We start from the raw sequence: 20,292 nt of genomic DNA on the forward strand, positions 1-20,292 counted from the left end.
TCCACGGGCTGCACATCTGAAAATAATGTAATACTGAATGCTAACTGCCATTGGAAAAAAAGATTAAACATAAATACATCAGGGTTGCCAGTTCGATTCCTAGTCAGGACACATGCCTGGGTTTCTGGCCAGGTCCCCAGTGGAGGGCGCTCAAGAGGCGACCACACACTGATGTTTCTCTCTCTTTTTTTCTCCCTCCCTTCCCCTTTCTCTAAAAATAAATAAATAGAATCTTTAAAAATTTTAAAAAATTATAATAAATAAATAAATCCCTGCTCTAGCACATTAGATTCATGACTTTGAGTAATTTGTATCACTTCTCCAAGTCACCATTTCCTCATCTTTCAAATGAAGATATTCTCTGTCTCGCAGAATTATGGGAAATAAAGTGAGAGAAGATACACATAATGCTCATAATCCTGCCTGGGAAGTAACAGTCACTCAATAAATGGGGCCCAATGACAATGACAATGGTAATGGTAAGAATTTGGGGTATGCAAGTTCCAATAGATCCTAACTTATCAGGAGTTTTGAAGTGCTGATAGAACCATGACATCTGAAAGGCATAGAGACACTAGTTATTACTTTGACAAAAACTTTTGCTCAAGTGGGAAAAAGTTGTAAGTTCATTGGCAGGATAATACTCTACACTATCCCAAAGCCAATTCTTCTCAAAGTAATAATTGACAAACTAGTTTCTTTAGGTGAGTTTGCTGAAATTAAACCTTAAAAAATACTGCCCTGGCTGGTGTAGGTCAGTGGATTGAGCGCAGGCTGCGAACCAAAGCATTGCAGGTTCGATTCCCAGTCAGGGCACATGCCTGGGTTGCAGGCCAGGGCCCCCAGCAACTGCACATTGATGTTTCTCTCTCTCTCTCTTTCTCCCTCCCTTCCCTCTCTAAAAATAAATAAATAAAATCTTTAAAAAAATATTTATAAGCCTACAAGAGAGGAATTCTATTTCTACGATATAACTTAGCGGATCTGGCCCACCTGTGCAGTTAGAAACACAAAAGAAGTTCAGTAATACCAGTAACAACCAAAAAATGAAATGGCAACAATGTAAATGCCTATCAATTAGAAAATGGGTGAATACATGATGTTTCCAATATAAAATAACATTAAACAGTTAAAAGAACTTGATCGTTATATATCAACACAGATATATCTGAAAAAGTAATACTGAGTGGAGAAAATGCCAAAATAAAATTGATGCTTCTTTCATCCTGCTGGTGTGGCTCAGTGGACTGAGCACCTGCCTACAAAGAAAGGGTCACCGGTTCTATTCCCAGTCAGGGCACATGCCGGGGTTGTGGGCCAGGTCCCCAGTGGGGCACACGAGAGACAATCACACACAGATGTTTCTCTCCCTCTCTTTCTCTTTCCCTTCCCCTCCCTTTAAAAATAAATAAACAAAATGTATTTAAAAAGCTGATACTTCTTTCAATTTTGTTTGTTATATTAGTCTCTGAATTTTTATTTTTAAAAATCTTCTTACATAGCAACAAGTTTTAACATGTTTATGACATTAAATTTGTTATTGTGCTTTTTTTGTGGTGGTGGACTGTAGTTCACCACTTTTTAATTTATTTATGTTTGTATAATAATTTAGCGTAAAACCAGTAGATGGTTAATATCTACATTCTCACATTCAATCACGGACACATATAAAATATCATCAGCAAATCATCCTTAAATTAGAACACAGCCCTTTATTTCTCGTGGAAAATATTCTTCTTTCCCTTTGATATTTGTATCAGTTAATTTTCACTTGAGTTTCCTTCGCAATTATAAAAAGGTCCCTCCATCAACCACCCTACACCTTGCATAGGACTCATTCTATTTCTTTTTTAAGATTTTATTTATTTTTTTGAGAAGGAAGGGAGGGAGAAAGAGAGAGAGAGAGAGAAACATCAATGTGTGGTTGCTGGGGGCCATGGCCTGCAACCCAGACATGTACCCTGACTGGGAATGGAACCTGCGATCCTTTGATTCGCAGCCCACGATCAATCCACTGAGCTACGCCAGCCAGGACCAGACTCATTCTTTATGTATCTCATTTGTACCCATGAAGCAAGTCATGCCCCTCCCACAGGGGTTTTCTTACATAAACCAGTTCACAACTAATAGTCTTAGAAAATCAGCTACTAAATTAAAGACTTAACATAATCCTTTTTTTAAAACCTAGTAACGTGGTATATGTGCCCAACGGCTTGAAAGGCACAGCTGAACTATAATCAACTAGATTTAAAGGTGACTTTTCTAAAATCTTTGTATAAAAACTAAGGAATTTATAAGCAGTCTTGAACGTGAATCTTGTATAGAAAGTCAGCACTGCACAGCAGCTTACTCTTTCAAATATTTTTTTTTTTATATTTGGAAGAGCAATTCATAGCTGTTTGCCTTTTATCTGGGTCCTTTCCAAAGTGAAAGGCAAGGAAACAAACAGAAAAAAAAAACCATGGCAAGATTCCTACTGCTTTTCTGGGAGTGCGCAGTGAGGAGGCGAAGTGTGGGTGAGGGGTCTGTAAAAATAGTTTGGCAAAAATGTTCAGAAAACTATGAGGGGTGCATAAACACCTTAGAAGGATTGGGAAAAGAATATAAAATGCAAAGTGAAAGCAAGTCTTAAGAGCAAGTGTTAGAAGAAACAGTTTTTTTTCATTGTGTATTTATACAGACACACATATTTATGGCCTCAGCATTTTTAAACATGATCCCCAATAGGGGTTTTTAAATCCCTTTATATTTTAACACAGTTTTTGGTTATAGGGTTCTTTCATGGAGTTCTGACTATAGAAGCCATATTAGTCCTTCTTATTTTTCATTGATATTTGTTAACTATTAATATTTTGTCTTGTTTTTCTTTTTTAAAACTCCTTCCTATTTTCCCCTGGCTGGCATAGCTCAGTGGATTGAGCATGGGCTGCGAACCAGGCATCGCAGGTTCGATTCCCAGTCAGGGCACATACCTGGGATGCAGGCCACGGCCCCCAGCAACTGCACATTGATGTTTCTCTCTCTCTCTTTCTCCCTCCCTTCCCTCTCTAAAAATAAATAAATAAATAAAATCTTTTAAAAAAATCCTTCCTATTTTCTATACATTTTGTCATGATGTCTATTGAAATTGCACTTTAGTTTTGTTTCTATTATTTTCCCCTTGAAATTCTTAAATACATACAAATTGGGTGTGGTAAAAGTAGGTTTACAGTTGTGAGTATGTGAAACCCAGAGTTTATCCTTGTCTTATTATTTATTAACTATTGTGTTATTTTCCATATAAAAACTATAAACCTGCTTTTGCCCTGCATATGTGGTTACATATGTATACATGTGTGTAGTGAGCACTGGTGTTACATGCCGACAATATTATGTCAACACTAATTAAACTGGAAAAAAAAAGAAAACAAAAGAAATTCTCTAAATCATCCCTCTTCAAAGTGAGCTTTGATAATCTACATACTAGTACGGCTCTTACCTACACACACACTACACATTCAGTTCATGTCCCATTTTACTTACTGTCACATATTTTCTCATATTGTTATAATTTTTTAAGATTATATATGCATAGACTTTTTTCTTAAGCTTTTCTATACTAGTGGGAATTTCTGCCTTTTCCATGATTGGATTGTAAATAACATTTCAATAATTATCTTCATCATATGTACTTCCTCCTTTACACTATTTCCTCCGAATAAATGTTCAGAAATGAGAAAATTGAAGTCAGCGTAGTTACAGCTGTTTAACCCAGTGTGGTTGCCAAGGACGCTGCAGTCCTCTCCCACAAGCTTCCGTGACCCAGGAACACAGGTTTTACCCAAACTTCTTTTCAAAGCTTTGGATATTAAAAAGAGTTTTGCTGCCCTGGCTGGCATAGCTCAGTTGATTGAGCGCGGGCTGCAAACCAAAGTGTCGCAGGTTCGATTCCCAGTCAGGGCACATGCTTGGGTTGCAGGCCACGGCTCCCAGCAACCACACACTGATGTTTCTCTCTCTCTCTCTTTCTCCCTCCTTTCCCTCTCTAAAAACAAATAAATAAAATCTTTTAAAAAAGAGTTTTGCTATGCATCCTCTCAGGGGACATTCACAACTTTTCACAGCCCGTCTGGGATGAAGGTGGTCACTTATTATCCTAAGTCCACAGATGAGCAACCCGGGGCTTGGAGCTGAGTCACTTTTTCATGGTGGCAGCTGTTGAATCAGAATCAAGCCCAGACCTGACGCCAAATATGGGGAGCCTCACCCCTACAGTGGCTCCTGTTCCTTCCAGCCTTGAAACCCAAATTTTTAACCTGAAAATGGTCTAACTCCCTTAATATTTCCTTTAACACTCTCTTCTTCTGCATGTAAGACTTTCAGTCCCCACTCTACCGCAGGATTCCAAGTTCAATGACTTTGTGCGTAGATATTATAAAGATAGGTCTTCGAGAAAAATCAAGATATTTAGTAGGCACGTACATTTATTTTTCAGAATGACGTTGAGGGAAGGTAAGTTCTTATGGGGAATATATTTTGCAGTTAGATGTTCAGATAGACGCATCATGATCTATTTTCATGATGTATTTGTTACTTGATTTAAAAAAAAAATGAACTCAGGAGTCTCTTCTCTGGAAAGACAGCTGAGCACACTGGAAAGAAGGCAAATGAGCTCGCCTGCATAAGCCGTACCCACGCTGCGCAGCAGAGCATTCAAAGTGCAGGTGAATTGTACAGGGTCGGCAGAGGTAAGGCCTGCGTGCATGTGGGTGTTAGGGTAATAATACAGGTGTGATAATTTATAGTTTTAATTGGAGCATTTCATCTAACATGTCATATGGGCCCTTGCTGGTGTGGCTCAGTGGATTGGGCGCTGACCTGCGAACCAATGGGTCACCGGTTCGATTCCCAGTCAGGGCACATGCCTGGGTTGTGAGCCAGGTCCCCAGTGGGGGCACACAAGAGGCAGTCACATATCAGTGTTTCTCTCCCTCTTTCTCCCTTCCCTCCCCTCTCTTAAAATAAACAAAAAAAATATTTTCTAAAAAATAAATAAAATATCATGTGGTGTGCTTGAGTGTGATATTGTCATGTTACAGAATTACATGCTTATGATTTTGTAATAAAAAGGGGACATGATTTGTGCCAGACACCAAATATCATAAAGTGAAGACAAGATGATTAAACTTTTGCAGATGTTTAAAATACGACTTCGCTTGAGATGTTTACATTTCTGGTTCGAAAACCAGTGCCCAGAGGAGAGTGCGTCCCAACATACCCAGCAGCGCCAGAGGTCCCCGCAGCCGAGTGCTGGGTCAGGATTTCCTCTCCTCGGCTGGCCACCGACCGGAGGAGGCTCTTCTGCTCCGCCAGCTCCTGCTCCAGCTCCTGCTCCAGGAAGACAACATACACACACACACACACACACACACACACACACACACATCCTGGTTACCCCATGAGCATCATCTACAGTCATGGTTCTGTGTTTGCAAAATCCTCACAGGGCTCTTGTGGTAAGTTTTAATTTTGCACATTGCATAAAAAGTGTGGTTTAGGCAGAGCCTCAAACACCTTTCCAAAGTACTCCATAGCCTTCCTGGCTTTGATAAAAGATCTCTGAAAATTTTGGCGGTGAGGGGGGGTGGGGAGTGTGGGGGGTGTGGAGAATTCAATGGGAAATGAAAATTTTGTTGGGCAATGGTGCCCTCCAGTGGTAGGAAGTGCAGTTTCCTTTTTCAAAATGAATACCGCCTTTGAGCTGTGGACGCGGAGCCTCGACAAGCAGCTGCCGCTCTTTAATGAATGGCCTGCTTCCTTGACCAACACTTTTTCAGATTTTATGATAAATGCCTTTGCTCTTTAAAAAAAATTAAAATGTGATATGCCTGATACATAAAGTTAATTTATCAATGAGAAATCGTTCTTATTCATCAAAACTCTTCCCCCCCTCAATCGGGCAATAATTTGCAATCCTATTTTGTGTTGGAATCTACTTGAAAGTAAAAATAAATTGCATTTCTTTAAAAAACATGTAACTCCGACTTTCACCAATTCTCACAGGCTTTCCTGAGGTTCTTCTTACATAAAACAGTCTGAAATTGGGGCAAGTCTGAAAATAGAGTAGGTAATCTTGATCAGGAGGATTTTACTTGTCACACTACTGTTAAAGCTTTTGTTAAAGAATAATAGACTTTCAGAGGACCCAGCATTCCTGCAGTCACCAATAAGGACGTTGGAACATTTAGCCAAGTCTGTGCTAAAAGAAGACGAAGGTGTATCCTCTTTAGTGCACAAGTAACGTTTCTCTCAAGGGCGTGCCTGGCAGACCTGTGGGCCAGAGGGAGGGAGGACATGCTTTACCTTTTGCTGCTGGAGGCTGCTCTGCCGCTGGTGCGCCCAGGTGGAGCGAGCTTGGGCCAGCCATTCCTGGACGCCGGGCCTCTGGGTGGCTGCGGGGTCCCCGTCGCTCTCCTCCTTCTGCGGTGCCGTCCCCTGCTTTTCACAAGGCAGAAACCAAGAGTCACGCAACCCACAGGAAGACCCTCACCAGAGCGGCGTTACGACTACTTCAGTGTGGCCGGTTTAACACCAAAGCGGTTCCATTTGGATGTGAAACCGCATTTTTTTAAAAAAATGGTAACACAACAACCACCAAATGTATGGCATTTGCAAGAGGGAGAATAATAAATAGGTGATTATAGTCAGACATATTTGAGGGGGGAAATGCTTATTTAGAGGCTGGGCCTTTCAGCTGCCTGATGGGGTCGCCAGATGTTACTCCCGAATGCTTTCCACGATTCGAGCACAGTAGCTCTGGATCTCATTTCCTCCACTGACGCCACCAGGACCAGACCCCAGTGCCATCTGCTGCCACCGCTGGCTTCGAGACAGGAAAAGGGCAAAGGTAATTATTGTCTGGCAGACATTTATCCTCCCTGCTTGATTTTTCTGATGGGATTTGAAAGGCCCTGGAATACTGCACACAGGAATGAAACTGGTTCTGAATGAGAGATGTTCCAGTGACACAGGTGAGTGTGTCAAAGGATAAAGCACACGATCTGAAGGCAGCTCATTCACTAAGTACCTATTAAGTACCCACTGTGTGCCAGTCACTGTTCTAGGCACTGGGCATACTTTGCCAAGAAGGAGCCAGACCGGGGCCCTGCTGGGGAGGTCAACAATAAGCACATCAGAGAAGGTAAGAGAAGCCCACCAAGAACGGGAAACTAGACAGTGGGAGAGAGAAAGAAGGGGAAGGGTTTCTGAAGCTGCTCAGACAAGGCATCTTCAGAGGGGACAAGGGCCCTGGGCACCCAGTAATGGCAGAGATCCGGGGGGAGGGCCCTGCAGGCCTTGGGAACAGCTGGAGGAAGAAGACCTTGGGAGAAAGAAACTGGCCTCTCTCAGGAAGCAATGGCACTGAAGCACCAGGGGTGGCTGGAGCGCAGGGAAGCGGGGACATTTTTAGGTTGTTTTCATAGAGCCCTGCTGCCTAGTTCTGGAGCTGCCGTTCCTGTCTTTTGCCTCTCTGCCAAATCTGATCACAGAACGGGACCCAGCCACCCCAGCGGAGGCAGCTCATCCTGCCAGAGTGCCCACTAAGACCCCGATCTTCCTCTTATTTTCAGAATTTTACACTACGTATTGTGGATGGGAAAAGAATTCGATGGAAAGGAACCTCACAGGGTGCTCTGATCATAAATCCCCAAATGGGCCATTCAGGGTGGGAATTCATGCCCCCTGCCTATCTCTACCTTCAGCAGGCCCTGTCCACCTTTCTGTGCATTTGCATTTAGGTCTACACACCTTTGAAACAATCCTAGCCACCCCCAACATGATCTTGTTAACTATCCTGTAATCCAATCCTAGCCTCATTTTTTCCCCCATCTCCATATAATCTTCCTTACATTCCCTCCTTAATTTCAAATGCATACAAGAAACGGCAGAAATGTTATGTTATGCTCTCTCCAGAGCATTTGAGATTCTGCTCCCTGGCCTATGCCATCCGCTTGGCTCAAATAAACTCTTACCAGAACTGTCTGCAAGCTTGGATGTTTTTTATGTAGACATTATTACAGGAAAACAGATGGGGTCTGTTTATCCTTCTATTCATGAAAATCCTAGGATTAAACTGCAAAATGTTTGAGATGATGTTGAGATGATAAACTTTTCAAAGTTGGCATCAGTGCTTGAAGAGAAATGAACTGAAGGAGATGATGAAGCATACAGGGAATAATACTCTAGGTAATTCTCTCCCAGGTTCTGAGCCACCTTAACTCACAGGTACTTCCTTCCCTTGAAGATGATCCAGCTTCCCAGCAAGAAAAACATCATGTAGACAGAACAATGTGGATGCCCTTGGTCTAAAAAATGCTGATGGCATTTCACAAGACCCTCACCATGGGTGATGAGGAACACCCAGTTCAGAATATTCCCCACTCCTCCAGGAAACCCATCACAGAAAAGCAGTGATTCTCCTGAAGGTGGGAGGTGTGGGGAGGATTGACACCCTTCTAGTGCTGATGGCCCATAAGCTTCTACATGAAACAGACTCTCTCCGTCTGAGATGCGCTGTCGGGCCAGAAAAGGCTCTGACAGATCCTGGACCTTCTGGCAGGAATGATGCAGCGGTTCGACAGGAGCCTGCAGAGAACGCCTCTCTTGGATGGGGTCCGGCCACTTCCTCCCTGCTTTGCTCTTAGAAAAGGTTTGTTTTCCGAGCTGAAAACTTGCGTGGTGACTTCTCAGTTCACCACCTCACCCTTCTATCAGGTTCCTACCATCTGACTGAGAGCTGTTCTTTCAAATTTCTCACACCGAATTTGTGCTTAGAAAAAGGACACTTACAATGTGAGGTCTTAAGGATGGTTGTTGGGAACCGCCCTGCCTGGTTTCAGAAGCTGTAACCCTCCATGGCTAAGGCTGAGGGAGAGACCTTGGGACCATGAGCTGCTAAGGAGACAAAGCTTATCTCCCTGGCAGGGGCGCTGCCTCTGCCCCCTTTACTTTACCTTGCCCGGCCCTCAGTGCATAACTGATTAGCCAATGATGGATAAGATTCCTCAAGGGAAGGACAACCTAAGACAGGCATGGTCACAGGGGCCCCCCAGGGAAGGACTTGGGGGGCTACAGCAAAAAGGGGTGATGGACCTTTGCCACTTGGCTTTGACATAGCCTGAGTCCTCATTCTGTCTGCAAGAAGTCTCCTAATCTCTTGGCTTCTTACTTCCTCTGCCTGACTTAAGCCTGAAACAATGACAGAGGGCGGTACAGTCCTGTGCTGGAAATGGCAGGTTCCCTGGGGCGATCAGGCCTAAGAAAAAATACATAAAATCCTGCTTTATGAAACCTGCTTTACTAAGAATGCTCTCAATTTTCTGATAAGGGTCCGAGTGGGAAATGAGTTCGTTTCCCCAAGTTTTATAGCCCTTTAGCTAACTGACCCTGACTTAGAATAAGCCCTAGTAGTTCTTTGTATGTTATCTATTGTTTGATCCTTACTGCCTGACAATGATTGATGAACTTTACCTGTATTCCTGTGCAAATGGAACCCAATAAAAACCCATTGAGGAACAGGCTCCTGGCCCTTCTCCTCTGAGAGATCGGCCACCTTTCCTCAGCAAGCAGATCCTGTCTTGGTAGACTTATCCTCATCCGTGGTGGCCAGCAGGGGAGGCCCTGCGGGCGGAGCCCCCCCTACAGGTGGTTTCACCACTTGACACGCACAAACACATATTCAGACTTCAGGACTCATGGTCTAGAAAGGCAAGGCATAGTTGGCTAACTGAATTCACATCTTTAAAGAAAAAGAAATTATGCAACATCAGAAGCAAATGCCTAGTATGTATTTTCTAGGTGGTTAGGTTGGTTTTTCAGTTAGTGATTTTTTCTCTGGCTGATTGAGTCACTTTGAGATGTAACACTTAGACCACAAGAAGAAAAAGAAAAAAGGGGGAGTTAAGAATCTAGCTGAGATGTCATTCCTTTTCCCTTTGTGATGAGAAGACACCAACAGAAGGAATAAAATAACAGTAATTACTTTCTCTGAGATCTGATAACAGTGTTCTCTCCTGGCTAGGGAATCGGAAGTGACTCCTGTCTCCAGAATCCTCCTTGGGTGGAGCTACGCCGCTGTGTATTTTGGAAATACTAGAACAGTAGCCTCTTTTGCCAGGAACATTCCATGGAAGATTAATGAGGATCGGAGAATGCTGAACATTAAATAAAACATTTCTTTATAAAGCATTTCATTATATATATATATATATATAATGAAATATAAAGGGGGCTGTCTGCCCCCTTGGGTGGATAATAATGTGTGAAATGACAGGAACTCCTTGCGAAGAAAAGATAACATGTCCTTCAAGAGATGATTCTATGTCAGCAAGTCTGGTGTCCCTTCATATACAGTAGGAACCCATGGAGGAGGGGGTGCTAAGGAGGTTGGTTTTTCCTGGATACAAACAGAAATCCAATTAGTTTGAAAGAACGGCCTTGGCACATAGGCCACCTCCCAGGTGAGTAGCTCTGAGAAATGCTGTGCTTCCGGCCCCTCTCCAATTAGGGAGCTAGTCCCGCCCTCCTGACTCACACGAACCCCAGCTGAAGGGCACGACTTCACTAACGCCTACATTCAGTGGAAGGTTCATTTGCCCCAACACCCATTAGTTAATTTCAGGTCAACTCTGAATTTCTTGCACGAGGGGAAAGGACCCCTTTCACGGCAATGATCACACACACAGCGCCTGGGAAAATAATCTCTTCAAAAAGGTATAATTCTATCTTAAAAAGCCAACAAAATTGTACATGATGGAGACTTATTAGATGAAAGATGGTGTAACTTATAAAATATTTTTAAAATGAACAGTGACTGATTTCAGTGCAGTAAAATATGACCCCTTTTCCCTGTATTTACAGTTTATACATCAGTATCCTTGGGAAAGCTTACAGCAGAATCAGGACTTGACTCAATCTGAAGAATCTCTGTGGCCCTGGGCAGGACCTGCCAGGTGTGGGCAGGACCCGCCAGGTGTGGGCAGGACCCGCCAGGTGTGGGCAGCGCAGGCAGTTGTCGGCACAACCAGCCTGGCCCCACTAGTCTCAAGTCCATCTCAAGGGCAGCCTTCACGCATGTCAGGAGTCCTTTCCTCACAAAGAATGTGGTTTGCAAACTGTCTGTTGCTATTCATTATGATACTCGCTGCGATTTGAGCACTTACTGTAATCATTAGTTGCATTAAAATTCTCAGGATTTTTAAAAGCTAAATACTAGTACTATCCCCATTTTACAGATGAGAAAACTGATCCGCAAGAAAAGGAAGCCCAAGGATCTTGCCCCAGGTGACTGGTGAACACCAATGAACAACAGTTTGCTGTTCCAAAGTGATGGCCCAAGAACCAGGTCTGGCTTCTGGGTATGCTTTATTTGGCGCACAAATTATTTTTAAATTTTAGAATTAAATGTTTTTAAATCGGAAGGCTTTAGCTATAAATCCACATTTCCTTCTCTGGAAGATCTAGCAATGCCGACTACAAATCTTCGTATGACAGCAGCTGGAGTGCACGGCTGCCTCTTCGCCTGGAGAGCAGGGCGCCAAGGTCCCGACTGGGCCTGCCTCACCGGTTTACATCCCCTTTCCCGGCCCTGAGGCCCTGGGCCGTGCGCCCCCGCCCTTCAGTCCCTCCCTCCAGGTGCCTGTGTGTTAGTTAGGCGGTCCCCTCCACCCCTACCTGCCCCCAGCAGGGAGGTACAACTGCATGCGGCTTTGTAAGTAGGAGCTCGGCCAGATACAAAACTATTGCTCCTAGTGGTTTTCAACTGATTAGGTTTGATGCTTCAGATCATAAAGTCATGCAGTTAGCAAAGAACTGAAAATATGTGGTTTCGTCTGAAAAAAATCATTTCCCTGAGGAAACAGAAGCAATGACAGCCCCTCTGGGTACTGCGTGTCCACCGAGATCCTGGCACCCCATCGTCCCCTGCTGGCCTCTGCACCCCAACACGGGCGTCTCCCTCCTTCCTGACACTGGAGTTCTCAGACCGCCCCTTCCCCTTTGATCCCCTCTTCTCCCTCCTACAGGAGACTGGACTTGCAACCTCACTTCTTTTTCATTGACTTTTCCTCTACTGAGTTATGTCCATGTGCATGGAAACAAGTCACTGAGAGAGAGACGGACAGACAGACAGCCTAAGCAGGCAAGACAGAGCAAGACAGACATGGGTGGAGGCTCTGCTGAGGGGGCAGTTTCCACAGTGCGGGCTGGGCATGCTCGGGCTGGGCTCAGGCAAGGAGGCAGTGCCCTGGGCCTGGTCACCACCCCGAAGCCCCGGCACAGAGAACCAAAGTCTCAGGAGTCCAGTTCTGCCTGGATTTCTGGTGTAGCTTTTGCTCCTGGGACGAAAGACACACAGGCACACTTGTTCTGCGGGGGGAGCGTCATGTGTGTGTTTGCACACGTATGTGCATCCTTCTGCCTTTGTGTGCAGTCTGGCTTGTGGCTGTCTGCCATTCTTCTTCTCACCTTCACACGAAACAAACTTCCCTTGACCCACTTTGTATAGTTTTCTCCAGCCCCTGTTCTCCTTTGCGGCGAAACTCCGGAGCTGCCTGCCCGCTGCCTCGCCGGTGCCTCCCCTCCCTTTCTCACTGTCATTTTGGAGCCTGTGCCTCTGCTCCTCCACCGAAAAACAGCTGTTGCTGAGTGCCCGGGGGATCCGCATGTTGCTAAGCCCAGCGGTCACATCTCAATCTGCTTCTTACTTCACGTATTTTCAAGTGGTTTCTAGGAACCAAACTCCTAGGCTTCCTGTACGTTAGGGGTCCCCAACCCCTGGGTTGTGTACCAGTGCCCGTACTGTGGCCTGTTAGGAATGGGGCGGGGGCACACAGCAGGGGGTGAGCCACGGGGAGCAAGCAAAGCTGTGCTCCCACTACTGCCTGAGCACCTCCAGTCTCTCCTCCCCCCATCCCATCTGTGGGAAAATTGTCTTCCATGAAACCAGTCCCCAGAGCCAAAAAGCTTGGGGACCGCTGCTCTGCATGACTGGTTTCTCTTTTTTTTTCACTCTCTTTTGTGGGCTCCTCCACACCTTCCACGCTCTCACCACGGGGGCATCCCAGGGCTGGGTTCGAGGACCTTGGTCTTCCTTTTCTCCCCTTACTCCCTTGGTGAGCTCATCAAATCTCACGCTTTTAAGGGCCATCTAGAGGGCGATGACTCCAGTCTTGGTCTCTCCCCTGAACTCCCGCCACTGCTTGAAATGTAATAGGCTTCTCAAACTTCACCTGCCCAAAATTAAACTCCTGACCTTACTATGCTTTCCTCTCCCAAGTCTCTTCTTTAGATAGTTTTCATCTTCCCAATTATCCGGAATCTGAGAAGTTCTCGTCATTTCTGCCTCTGCACTATACCTCTTAACTGGTCTCCCAACTTCTACTCTAGTCCCTTGCAGTGGTTAAAATCTGATCGGGTCCTTCCTCATGCTGATCTGGAGCGAGATTAAGATGTAAACTTAGAATGCACTAGATGCGTGTGGTAGAAGGGAGAGGGTAAAAAACAAACAAACAAAGAAAAACACTCAGCCACTTAAAACAAGGGTTAAAAAGGAGAAAACTAATAAAAAGAGCAGGAAAAAATAGAAAACAAAAAGTAAGGTGATAAAAGCTGAAACATAGCAGTAATTGCAATAAATCTAACTGTATCTTTTAAAAGTCAGAGATTTTATGATTAGGTAAAAACTTTCAAACCAACAAAATACAGTTAAATGTTCTTTAAAAGAATCAAATCTCATCCTCACTGGTGTGGCTCAGTGCACTAAGCGTGGGCCTTCGAACTGAAAGGTCACCTGTTCGATTCCCAGTCAGGGCACATGCCTGGTTGCGGGCCAGGTCCCCAGTTGGGGGCGTGCAAGAGACAACAGATTGATGTTTCTCTCAAATATCATGTTTCTCTCCATCTCTTTCTCCCTCTATTACTTTCTCTAAAAATAAATAACTAAGATCTTCAAAAGAATCAAATCTAAAACAATAGAACACAGAAATAGTGAAATCAAAGGAAAGTTAAAAGATATACTAGGCAAATACTATCCTTCCAAAGCTCTGGTAGTATGAAACAAAAATCACTATAAGGGAAGGTTAAGATCGCTACATGATAGTAAAAATGTTCAGTTCACCTGGAATACTCTAAAGTTGTAGATCCTAAGTAAAAGTCTAAGTGTATCTACAAAGTAAAATGTAAGAGAAATACAAGAAAACATACAAAAACGTTTCAGAATATCTTAATGTATGAACTGTGTTTAAATACTCTTTTAAATTGCGTATTTGCTAGATTCTAGTATTTATTTTTAACTCCTTTCCTACACTGCGATCTTCAGGTCCACAGATTCCAACAGTCCTTAGAAAACCATTTGGAAATCTGTGCCCAAGTCTGTGTAAAGCAGGTCTGTGCAAAGGTGTGCACCATCCCCACCTTCCCCTTATATGGACAGGCTCGGAAAAGGCGCGCCAGCAGCGGGCAAGCATTCACTTGTCCCGCAGCGGCACAGTGTCGGCGGCCTCACCTGGATGTTGAGCTGCTTGTCATGCAGGGCTCTCTGCAGCTCCAGCAGGCTGCCCTTGAGGGTTCTCAGCTTCACTGCCAGCTGCTCAGCCTCGTCCTTCGTGTGAGCCTTGCCCTCCAGCAGCAGGTTTTCATTGTGGGCCGAGAGCTCCGATAAGGCCACCACCTTCCGCTCTATCTCCACCAGCATGTTCTAGGGCAACAGAGACCGGGGTGAAACCCACACACACCCTGCCGGCCTCTGCAGCGACTGCTTCTCACACGCACACACAGCACGTCGCACATCTTGCGTCAAGAGAATATGCTTTCCCAGCCAGGGCACGTGCCTGGGTTGCAGGCCACGGCCCCCAGCAACCGCACATTGATGTTTCTCTCTCTCTCTTTCTTTCTCCCTCCCTTCCCTCTCTAAAAATAAATAAATAAAATCTTTAAAAAAAGAATATGCTTTCATGTTTTCCATCCCAGATTTCCTACAGCCTTGAAGAGTAGTGGATAGATTTCTTAAATCTCTTAAGCGTATTGATTTCCCTCTTATTTAAGACTAGATGTTACAGGATAAAAAATATATTGGAAAAACACATTGGAAGCCCATTTTTTTCTAATCAGCAGACAAGGAGAAAAGGCCAGGCCTTAGTGCTATCCCATTATTACAATTATGTTATTATTTTATTGTTAGAAGTGATGCTTATGGCTCATAACAGTAAAGACGTCACATGATCAACTATTTCCCTGTCAATTTACAATGGCTTCTCTCTCAAAACATTGCCTCTTCGGATCAATTTTGTTTTTCAGATTGCTATTCTTGTTTCTTGACATTTACATTGATGATCGTTTCTTTAATGATGTATTTTTAGCCATACATTTCTGAATGTTTTCTTCTAAAACAGAGGCTAAGTCCAGAGAAGCAGCAAAATAGTCTCCATTCTTCCAAGTCAAGATTTAAAATAAAACCAAACAAGAAAATAAATCAAGCAAAACAAGTAACACCCATGTTATTTCCCACAGAAATTGTTCTATTTTTATATCCTCACTCTAAACCCTCTGAAAAGCACTTCCTAACTTATCAAGTAATTTTCAATCAAGCAATTTATTAAGGAGAATAGTATTTTATTTCCATGTACAAAATCAGAATTACTGCCAAGAAATTTTTAAGAATATCAGTTTGAATAAAAAATCTAGAACTAAATAAAAAAGTGAATTTTTTATGAAATGGGGTTTAAAGGATAATATCTTAAAGGTTATTTTTGAGAAATTAGTATAATTCTCTGCAGGACTGACCTTTTCATTAGGCAAAGTTGAAATAGTTCTGAGGGTCCATAATACTTTGGGGAGGCTCAAGAAAATGTTGTAATTGTAATTTATTTTAAAATCAGAAGAAAAAAATAGTCCTGGCTGGGGTGGTTCAGTGGATTGAGCGCAAGCCTGTGAACTAAGAGATCACCAGTTCGATCCCCAGTCAGGGCACATGGCTGGTTGGGGGCGTGCGAGAGGCAGCTGATTGGTGCATCTCTCACACATTGATGTTTCTCTCCCTCTCTTTCTCTCTCTCCTCCCCTCTCTCTAGAAATAAATAAATGATATCTTTTAAAAGTAAAAAATAAAATCAGAAGAAAAAAATGAATCCACCTTGGATTATATTAGTCTTCGTACCAAAGCAGTTGTAAAATAAAAATACAATTTTTAGTATTTTTAATAGAAGAAGGGACCCACGGAAGCAAAGTGTCCAGAGCCCCAACCACCGTAATTTGGCCCTAATTCTGTATAACAGCCACAGTTATAATCATACGACTGGCGCAAATATCAATAGATTTGAATTGACCAAGGAACAGTTGCATGCTTGTGTGATTCCACATGCTTCAGTTTCTGAAAATATTGTTAAGACCATTTTTTTGTCAAAAGACCATTTTAGTACTTTGTAAGAGTCCTGAAATATACTATTTAAATTATGGACTTTCTATAACGATAAAAATAGAGGTATCCCAAAGGGACAGGTGGGAGTAAAGGCAAACATATTTTGAAATGCTGGCGCATGTGGGAATTTCAAGTGCTAAAAGGAAATGCTAAAAATAGGTGTTTCTTTCCAGAAGGAAACTTTAGAAAATATGAGCTAAAGACTAGAAAACACTTGCCATGTGGCGGTCTATTGTCTAGCATGGAAGCAGGGGATAATAATGCTTTGCATAATGCTTTGAATGCTTTGAATGCTTTAAAGTCCTTGGGCTAAGTTATCCAAGGACTTTAAAAATTCAACCTGTAACGATGGGTGTCACCATAAATCTCAAATCATAAAAGAAATGACCAAAATGGATTACTTCACATTAAGAAAAAAAGTAACATTCATTAATTAATGGTTTTTGTGTATTACCTCTGACCCTACATGGGATAAATATTAAGTCACGCTTACTGATATTTATCCCTGCAGATTAGGTAGGATTTTCTAGAGACTTGCTAGTTAAATGAAACAGATTTTAAGGTATGCGACACCCACGTATGAGGTATAATGTGTTCGCAGTCTTTGAAATTCGATGATTGGCACATGGAGATCATTAGAGATATTCTCTAGGCTTATATGTGAGTCTGAAGTTTTTCAAAACAAAGAGGTAAGAAAACAATATTACAATAAGCCCTTAAAGCCATTATCCCTGAATTCTAAGAGACCTCACATCAGAGAAATTCTCTGTTCCAAAAAGACAACTGCCCTATGTTCAGTCTGTCTGCCTATAACCGACAGTTTTTCAAGTTTTCCCAAAAATGTGTCAGAATTAGAACCACAATTGCAGCAGAGAACCTCGGAAACTCTCCTGCTGTGTTCACCCCAGTCTTGCTCACTAGTCCTTCTCTCTGGCTTTGTATTTTTTATTAGCCCCAGATACAATCTTTGTAAAAATTCCCTTTAGGGAGTTGAAGACTTTCTAAAGATTAGAAACTATTGGAAAAAAATTTTTTTTAGATTTTATTTATTTATTTTTAGAGAGGGAAGGGAGGGAGATAGAGAGAGAGAGAGAGAAACATCAATGTGCGGTTGCTGGGGTCATGGCCTGCAACCCAGGCATGTGCCCTGACTGGGAATCGAACCTGAGACACTTTGGTTCGCAGCCCGCGCTCAATCCACTGGCTACGCGAGCCAGGGGAAAAATTTTTCAAAAGACAAAGCTCAAATTTCATGTAAGCTTTTATAAGATATTGCTCTTCTGCTCTCTACGCATATAAAGTATGTGGGTTGTGAACATCAGACATCTGTATCGAGCCTTTTCACCACCACGTTCTCACACTTAAAAACCGTGTGCTTTGTGGTGCTGCCATACTCCTTCGGGATGACCTCCGTACCTGGCAGTCCACCAGCTGGGCCTCCATGTCCATGGGCTCCTTGGAGGCGCCCAGTGCAACGTCCAGGGTGGCCTTGGTGCTCAGGAGCCAGTCGTCCAGCTTGTCAACTTCCGAGCGATACCTCTGCAGGGCCTGCTCCTGCCTCTGTTCCTCCAGCTGATCATTTAACTTCTCCTGACGAATTAAGGGGAACGTTAGCTCGCTCACCCCGAGGGAAAATCATCAGGATTCAACACGATAGGGCAACAGTTCTCAGCCCTGGCTGCATGTAGAATGAACAGAGCAACTTCAAACAAACAAACGACTCAGAAAAACCTATTCTTGAACCACACACCAGAGAAATAAGTCAGAATCTCTGAAGGTGAGTCTCAAGATTTACAATCTTAAAAGTCATCTCCATTGACTCTAGTATGTACCAAGAGTGGAAACATTCTTAAACGATACACCTGCAAGATCAGGCAGATAGTGCGAATGATGAAAATTGATCAAGGGTTAGAACAAAACAATGGCATAAGATGGTTGGTAAATGGAAATAGGTACGTGGCTCAAATGTTGGGGAAACTGCAGGGAGGGGTGGGGACTGTGGCAAACTGAAGAAGGTATGGCCCACCTAAAAAGATAGTATTGCGCAGTTGCAGGCAATTGATTCCCTTCCAGAAGAGTAGCCCAGTGTTACTAGTTTCTTAAATAAAAGCAGAAATTCATTTTTTTGTTAGATTTCTGCTTTTCTTTTCAATGGTGGCAAATGATTCATAGTTTTTAAAAAATCAAAACCAATCAGTATATTTTGAAACTCCACAAATGTTTCATACAGTGATTGGGAGTGATATTAATAAATTATAAAGTTAATTCTTAAGATAAGGTACTTTAAATACCTTATTTAAAAATTATTTTATGAATAATTTATTATTCTTATTTTAAATTAAATTTTAGTTTAAAATAAAGTTTAAATAGAGCAGACACACTGATTTTAAATTTCTTCCAAATAAGAAATATACAAATATATGATCTGAGTAATCTAATAACAGTAAAACTAGAAAGAGCCTACATACTAATAGGAGGACCATGGTTAATAGAATTATAGCACAGTTAGAAGCTAAATAAAAAAGAAAGTTCATGTAGAGTATTGAAGATGTATTGAGAACTAATTATGTCCCAGAGGTACAAGGAAACACACTCGAGTCTACAGGTCTTACGGACTCTCAGATCTATTATCATGCACATTTAGGGCCAGCAATTATAAGAAGACAAAGAAAATAATAAATGTTCATGAATCAGCGTGCTTGAATTGGCTAACAGTGACCAAAGATTCATTCTTCACACCATTAGTGATACTATTCAAAGGGTGCTCTTCCTTAAACACAGCAAACCATCGTGCCAGCCTTCTACAGTGATTCTGTGCGAGGCCCATGTCTACAAGTATTCGCTTTCTACATTCTCAGTTTCTCATGCTGAAACGATGCAGAGGGGGGTGAAGAGACGTATTCATGGTGACACACTGACTCAGTGCTCTGTCCACCAGATGCTCCCTGAGACACTAAACCAGCCCCCGGGGAGTGAGGAACAGTAAAACCTCAGGTCACGTAAGTTACCCAGACCCTTGCCAACACAACTCCAAAGAGACGGACACGAGGGGCTTCAGAGTTACTCGTTACCTCCAAGAGCTGTCGCTTCCCCGACGCTTTCATCTTGATGGTGGACATGCGCTCGGCCAAGACGGTAAGCGTGGACTGCAAGGCCAGCTGCTCCACGGGGTCGCACTCCGGGGACTGGGACACCAGCTCGTCTGCGAGAAACGCCTGCAGCTCGCCGATTTCGTCTTGGAGCATGAGAATCTCATCCATCAGAGCCTGCAGGGAAGGCTGGAATCACACTCACGTACGCATGCATTTTCGGGGGACTAAGAAATCCGATCTCGGGCTGAGTCTCACGTCAACTGAGATTAGTGAGTGTATTTCATGCTTGGTCATTCACCGGCAAATAGGGGCCTATTAAACCAAGTTTCAGAATGAAAGTACTAGACTGTCAGAAAATTTCTAATTTCAAAACCTTTCCTGTCACTAATTTAAATGAGTTGAACACTTTAATCAATCTTTCTAATTTTCAATGGGCTCATCTATCATATGAAAGGGCGATGCCCAATTAATGTTTGCATCTGCAATTCTACGTTGAAAATGAAACTCATCATTTTCTTCCTCCACAGGATTTTTCCCACGCCAAATTTCCCCAAGTTTGAGACAGCCGTGCATTTTAATCCCAAACTTACTTTATACAAGAAGGGAGAAAGGGGGGTGGGGAGGGCTGCAGGGGGTGGGCTGGGATGGGAGGAAAAGGCAGAAAACTGTACTTGAACAACAATTAAAATTTTTTAAAAAAGGGGAGAAATCCGCCACCTCTTCCTATGTCATCACCCTCTCCTCACAG

The 20,292-nt window shown here is 43.0% G+C and overlaps 1 protein-coding gene across 10 annotated transcripts in view; it reads right to left on the reverse strand.

Annotated features, from left to right (window-relative positions):
* Positions 1–20,292, reverse strand: part of SYNE1 (spectrin repeat containing nuclear envelope protein 1) — a 410,287-nt gene that overhangs the window by 119,625 nt on the left and 270,370 nt on the right. For 8 of the 10 annotated variants that reach the window (XM_045842724.1, XM_045842726.1, XM_045842728.1 and 5 more), the window contains 5 exons: positions 19,524–19,718; positions 17,869–18,042; positions 14,543–14,734; positions 6,343–6,477; positions 5,258–5,367 (listed from right to left, as the gene is read on the reverse strand). In XM_045842724.1, the coding sequence (XP_045698680.1) occupies positions 5,258–5,367; positions 6,343–6,477; positions 14,543–14,734; positions 17,869–18,042; positions 19,524–19,718 (806 nt within the window). The remainder of the gene's footprint in view (positions 1–5,257; positions 5,368–6,342; positions 6,478–14,542; positions 14,735–17,868; positions 18,043–19,523; positions 19,719–20,292) is intronic. The other 2 variants (XM_045842725.1, XM_045842723.1) reach the window with 1 other exon arrangement.

Source organism: Phyllostomus hastatus, unplaced genomic scaffold, assembly GCF_019186645.2.
Source record: "Phyllostomus hastatus isolate PE091 unplaced genomic scaffold, TTU_PhHast_1.1 phas_contig_40, whole genome shotgun sequence".
NCBI lineage: Eukaryota > Metazoa > Chordata > Mammalia > Chiroptera > Phyllostomidae > Phyllostomus > Phyllostomus hastatus.